This window comes from Brachyistius frenatus, unplaced genomic scaffold (assembly GCF_029030835.1).
Source record: "Brachyistius frenatus isolate BFR_SWC_R1_liver_20210118 unplaced genomic scaffold, ASM2903083v1 Contig_61, whole genome shotgun sequence".
Lineage (NCBI taxonomy): Eukaryota > Metazoa > Chordata > Actinopteri > Embiotocidae > Brachyistius > Brachyistius frenatus.
The window spans coordinates 50025-56234 of NW_027210660.1; the positions used below are offsets into that span (position 1 = coordinate 50025).

Genomic DNA, 6210 nt, shown 5'->3' on the forward strand with positions numbered 1-6210 from the left:
CTATACAGACGACTCAGCTGGTCCTCCTACGAGCCCCAAATCGTCTTTGTCCTTGTCGTCCAACCCGTCATCCAGAGACTCGTCCCCCAGCCGCGACCTGTCCGTCAGCATCAGCTGCCTCAGGCCTCCGGTGGTCATCCACAGCTCTGGGAAGAGGTTTGGTTTTGCGCTGCGAGCAATCAGAGTCTACATGGGAGACAGTGACATCTACACTGTGCATCACATGGTCTGGGTTAGTGTCCTCTTCTTAAATGCAGCTGATGCTGTTTATCACGTGTCAAGAAAACCTGGATATTGAACAGATACAGATTATAATTATGAATCAGACAGATTTACTTTTTTAAAGGACAAATTAAAACAACTTTCATGGTCTTCAGATTTATTGTTGTAAAATTCAGTAAAATGATGCATGACACAATGTGCAGCAATCAGCCCGGTCAGCATTCAATATCAGGAAAAGACCAATGAGACTCACTGCCAAATAATTTCTGTATTTCATAGTTTATAGGTATTTTGACATATCTAATGCTGTGTATAGGTGTGTTCTTTCATTTGTAACTTTTTCTTTTCTTTTTTTAACTAAATAAGTAAACCAAAATTATGGGTTGTACTAACTGCACAGTTGAAACATTGCCTGTCATGTAACAGCTGACTGACTATATGGTTGCGTGAGCAGTAATTTTGAGGTTGTCTGTTTAGTGTGTTGAGGAGGGCAGTCCGGCACACGAGGCAGGATTGAGGGCAGGTGGCCTCATCACTCACGTCAACGGGGAGTCGGTCCAGGGACTAGTACACACCGAGGTGGTAGAGCTCCTGATCAAGGTAAGACAAGAAGTTTTAGAAATGTTTATATTATTTTTCTGCTCATATATTGCATATTTTGATGATCGAAAGGATTGCAGTGTGCTTCAAATATGGAAAAGTCTAAATGTACTGCAGAGCTTTTCACAAATGAAAATTACAACATCATCATCACGCCCTGTAGATAGATGTTTATTTTAGTGATCTGTTTTAAACAGAGTGGCAACAGGGTGACGCTGCAAACGACTGCACTGGAGAACACTTCTATCAAGATGGGCCCTGCCAGAAAGTCGAGCTACAAGGCTAAGATGGCCCGGCGCAGCAAAAAGAGCAAGAGGAAGGATGGACAGGACAGGTACATGAGGACGGCATTGAGTTGGACATTTCTTACTCCTGTCTGAGGCATAGTGTTACATTTCAGTCAGACGTTTTGATTCTACAAGTCTGTTTCTTACATTTTGTTTTAAAACTGTATTGGGACTAAAATCACACCATTTTATAGCCTAAAAATCCTCAAGACATTTATTTTACAAAACCAAAATAATCGATGTCTATAATCCAGATTTTTGCTCTTTAAGCGTTACTAAACACAATTTTTCCATTTGCAGCAAGCGACGTAGCATCTTGAAGAAGTTGTCCAAGCATTCGCCGCCTCCGCCCATGCAGAGCAGTCGCAGCTTCTCTTCAGGGTTCCACCAATCGTCCAGCGACAGCCTCTCCGGTTCCCCCACACAGAGTCTCTCTCCTGGGCCTTCTACGCCCTGTCGCTCCCCTGCCCCTGACCACTCTGGAGGTGAGTGACCGCGCGTTGCACCCCTTGTAGAGGGTTTGTTGAGCTGCGGTTGTCCTTTTCTTTTAAATCTGCAGTGTTTTTATCTTATTTTCCCTCTTTATAGACTCAAGTTCCTCACCGTGCTCCAGCTCCCCGAACTCTCCTGTACCACAGGCTCGTCCCAGTTCCCTTCACGTCTTGGGTCGCTACACGAAAGCTGGTCGCTGCAAGTCCACCAGCAGTATCCCCCCTTCGCCTCTGGCCTGTATCCCACCACCTCAGCCTCTCTCTCCTCAGTGCTCTCCATCCTGCCTCTCCAATCACCCCAAGTCCCTGCAGGGTTTCCACGGCAAGACGTTGTCTCCTCCAACGATTTCCCGTCATTCCGTGCGTCCCCGCAGCGCAGAACCGCCCCGCTCACCGCTGCTCAAGAGAGTTCAGTCAGCGGAGAAGCTGACAGGAGACAAGACAACGGGGGGTTACCACGGAGATAGGAAGGCTTACAGCACCCGCCGCCACACCATGGAGGTGCCTCTGTCCGAGGGGGAGGGGCTGGAGGACATGGACGGGGACACCGCCACCGGGTTCGTCTGTGTCGGCGAGCACGGTCGCCAGGGGCTGTACATCGGAGGGCAGAGAGGCCACCACGACGCAGCCGGCGGCGATCTGCACCGCTCGACCGCCTCCCCGCAACACCGCGGCGGCAACCACCATTCAAAAGAGGTGGTGGTGATGAGGAAGCTGGCTCTGTCAGAGCGCAGGGACTCCTTCAAGAAACAGGAGGCCGTGCAGGAGGTGAGCTTCGACGACTTGGAGGAGAGGGAGGCGACACTGAGTTCCTCGTTTCCCGTCACGCAGCCAAAGGCGTTCAAGGCGTCCTGGCTCAACTCGTCCCAATCAGAATCCAGTGTGAAGCTCGGAGGAAGAGGATCGCAGGACGCCACGCAGCAGAAATCCAAGTCAAAAGATAAAGAAGGGTTTTAGTCTTTCTGTTTGCCAGGGACAAAGGGTCAACAAAGTGAAGCCGATGACCTGCTACTGTACTTGCATATGAAGGCCTTGCATGTGTCCAGAAAACTGTGACCAAGTCCCAAATCATCCCAACCATCTGCTTGAAGGCAGAAGAACAAAGTAAAAGCAATGTTCCTCAGTAACACGTGCATCCTGCAACACTGTTAACAGAATATTGACTGCCAAACTATGTTTACTTCCAAGTTGCTTGTTTTCTCTCTTGGGTTCTCGAATCACTGTGGCACCTGTAACTGATGTATTTTGTAAATATTTTTTTTGTTTTAAATGAAGAAACTTATTTATGACTTTTTATGCTCATCTTGTTTTCTTGGTTGCTGAAAATGCCTTGGATGCTTCAGCTGTTCTTAGTTCAGGAATTGCACAAGAGAAAAGCCAGGCAACACTTTGTCAGTGTGGTCTTATAGTCGGTGCTGAAAAGGAGAGAGGAAGCGTTATCGTAACATGTTTCATTTTTTTAATTTTTTTTTATACCGCGGAGTGTGCGTGAGTGCGTGTGTAGGTGTGTAACTGGGTGTCGTCGTGTTCAGATTGAGTCTTTGAAGCAAACTCTGCTGCCTCTCCGAAGAAATCCAGATTGTGACTCAATGCTGCTAAATACAGGGTGTGTGTATAAAGCTCTTAAAAACATCAACATCACAACACTTGGAAGCCCGGCTGTGGTGCCAAAGCATAGTTTAGCCATAGGACCCATTTCAAAAAGAGGTACTGTAGTTGTACATAAGAAGCTTCACGTATGCATGGGCTCTGCCGCCACTCGCCGTCTGTCAGTGCTGACACTCCTCTAGCAGTCTTTTTAATAACCTGATCTCAACACGCAGGTGTGTAGATAGAAGCTTCGTGATTACCTTTCTGAAACCAGGCTGTCGTGTCTGTCCTCTTGTTGAATCAAGCCTCCGTCCAGCTCCTCGCACACATAGTCTAGCTGAGGTGTTTGCACAAGTCGTCGTAGCCGTGTAACAGTTCGAGTACATTTATATTTCAGGATGATCTCTATGTCTGTGGGATTGAAAACTTGTACAGTGGATGCAACAAACAAACCTGGCTCACTTGGGTGTTTCTTTTTTTTCCATGTGTAACATGAATGAATGTTTACATTTTAGTGCAAATATGCGAGTGCGTGCGTGTCATGTTAAATTATTATGATTAAAAAAATAAATAAAAAAAAAGAATGACAGGTAGTGGTAGAATTCAACACAAAACCCTGAGCGGATGAAGGAAACGAGTAAAAGGTGGTCTCCTTTTGTATATTTTGATATGGAAACAGTCTTGTTGCAGTACTAATAACCTATGCTGTTGACGTATATTGTATAAACAATGGTGGACCTTATAACAGCTGTCAGTGGTGTTTTTTGAAAGTGACCTTGTGAGGTTAGATGGACTCAGATGAAATGTCACTTCAGTGGCACGGTTTTAATCCCCAGTTGCAATCAACTTCAAAGGATTTCACATCAGAGCATTATATTTCCTCTGCAGTTTTATTACACGAGAAGATGTTGGAAGTTATTGATCTTATCGGATATACCTAGAATTCTTGAGTTTGGGTCATTGAATTAAGCTTTAAAATGAGTTTGGTGATGAGATATTAACAAATGGGGTTTGTTTTTCACTTATGTATTCTGTTACATGTATTTTTGTTCATATTTTTAAGCTTTTTAAAAAAAAAAAAAAATGTTTTCAATCAGGAACGGTTTCAGATTAGCAAATTAAAATGCTTCCCGTCTTATTTCAGATTAAATGGTTACACAGAGAAGAAGAATTTGTCTTGTCGTCACCTTTATATTCATGAAGGCTCACAATTTCTGTTTTGCAGCATTAAGGGAGAATTGAATATGGGATGTATAATGGAAGTTAAGCGCACAGTGAACCTTGTATAAGAAATTAAAAGTTTTACCATTTTCCACTGTAATTTGGGGAGAAAAAGTGTAGGGGAGGAATTTATCACAACATTTCTGATGCAATATACATTCTGATATGTTCATTGGATTTAATCTTTTTATTTGACAGCCCCACAAAAGCATCATCTCTTGACTTTACAATCCACACTTTTTAAAATCAGGAGTTTATTTTGTGGAGATTTCAGCAGCGGTCAGGCTGTTTGTCATCTCACTTCTAATGAATCATCATGAGGAACTCACATCTGCCATCCTCCATATTTTCCATATGCGTGTTTGTGTATTGAATTTAATCGACTTCTCGTCCCCAAATTACCAACTGGCCTTTGTGTAAGTCCCAGTGTAAGTGGGTATTTGGTGCAGACTGGTGTGACTTTGTCTGTTTTCCTCTTGTCTTAACAGTGCTTGAAATAAATGAGTTGCAGAGGACTGGAAAGTCCAGGACTACAAAATGTTTCTCGTCTATTCATTCAACAGTATTTGCAAGTTTGCGGTACCATAAACTGTTATATTGTTTCTTGGGTGTAGCTGTATGACACTGTACATTGATCACCACGTGTCAGCATGACAATAATTAGTACTTCGTGCAGTAATAATACACATGACATGATGCATATTAGATGTACTTTGCCCAAAGTACATTAATAAACAGTGGTGGAAGAGCTATTCAGACCCTTTACTTAAGTAAATGTAGAAATACAGCGATGTAATAATACTCCATGACAAGTAAAAGTTCTGCATGAAAAATCCTGCTTAATGTATTCGCAGCAAAATGTAGTTAAAATATTAGAGAGAAAATACTGGTTTGTTCCCTCGAAATTATTTATTATTATATGGGATGTCATTGGATTAAAAATACAGAAGCAGCAGTGTGGTAAGCAGCATGTTATTGTTGTAGCTGCTGCAGGTGGAGCTAGTTTGAACTACTTCATATTTTAGATTTATATCCAGGGGCAGCAGATACATTTGAGGGGTCGTCAGATGATTACTGGCAGAAGAAAGATCTAAATTTTCAGTTTTTGGCTGGATATTGGATTATTTTAACATTTATTGACATGAAACATGCATTAAGTTCAGAGGGAAAAATCCTTATTTGGTGAAGCTGTTAAATACTCAGACTCCTCCTTTGTGTCAAATCATCTAAAAAGGAACTTAAATTGTCAAATAGGTGTGGTGGAGTAGAAGGAACAATATTTGTCTCTGAAATGTACTTGGGTGTAGGTATTAAAGTACCCAAGTAAAGTACAAGTACCTCCATACAGTACTTAAGTAAATGTACTTTTCACCACTGCCAGCATTCATTATTAAATAATCACAAAGAAAAAAAATGTCTAAGGAGGCCAGTGAGTTTAAAATGAATTGGGGCTTTGAGAGAAGTGAGATGTGGATTGTACAATAAAAGGACTGGATCTCAATGATGTCTCAAGATATCCCTATTTAATGTGGGATCAGACCCGGATTTAACATGTCATTCAGCACTTTTCCTTTTTCATATAAACAGGATCCTTCACAATAAAAGACTGCTTAAAGTACAAGAAGAACTGAGTAAGAACTAAGCAGCAGTACAGTTTAAAATGGTCAGGTTCAAATTTCCATTACGGGCCGAGGCCATCCGGTGACCCCCTCGCCAATCGTTCGGACTTTTCCGCTCGGCTTCGTCACTTTCCGCGCTCCTCATATTAAGTTCCCACGCACTCTCCTTCCCCTGCGCCG

General features: G+C 42.9%; 1 protein-coding gene across 6 annotated transcripts in view; it reads left to right on the forward strand.

The window, feature by feature from the left end:
- The window catches only part of mast3a (microtubule associated serine/threonine kinase 3a), a 28807-nt gene extending 23864 nt beyond the window's left edge, over positions 1 to 4943 (forward strand). For all 6 annotated transcript variants that reach the window (XM_069706023.1, XM_069706027.1, XM_069706021.1 and 3 more), the window contains 5 exons: positions 9 to 232; positions 700 to 822; positions 1020 to 1156; positions 1410 to 1594; positions 1698 to 4943. In XM_069706023.1, coding sequence (XP_069562124.1) covers positions 9 to 232; positions 700 to 822; positions 1020 to 1156; positions 1410 to 1594; positions 1698 to 2557 — 1529 coding nt within the window. In that variant the 3' untranslated portion in view covers positions 2558 to 4943. The remainder of the gene's footprint in view (positions 1 to 8; positions 233 to 699; positions 823 to 1019; positions 1157 to 1409; positions 1595 to 1697) is intronic.
- The last annotated feature ends 1267 nt before the right edge of the window (positions 4944 to 6210 follow it).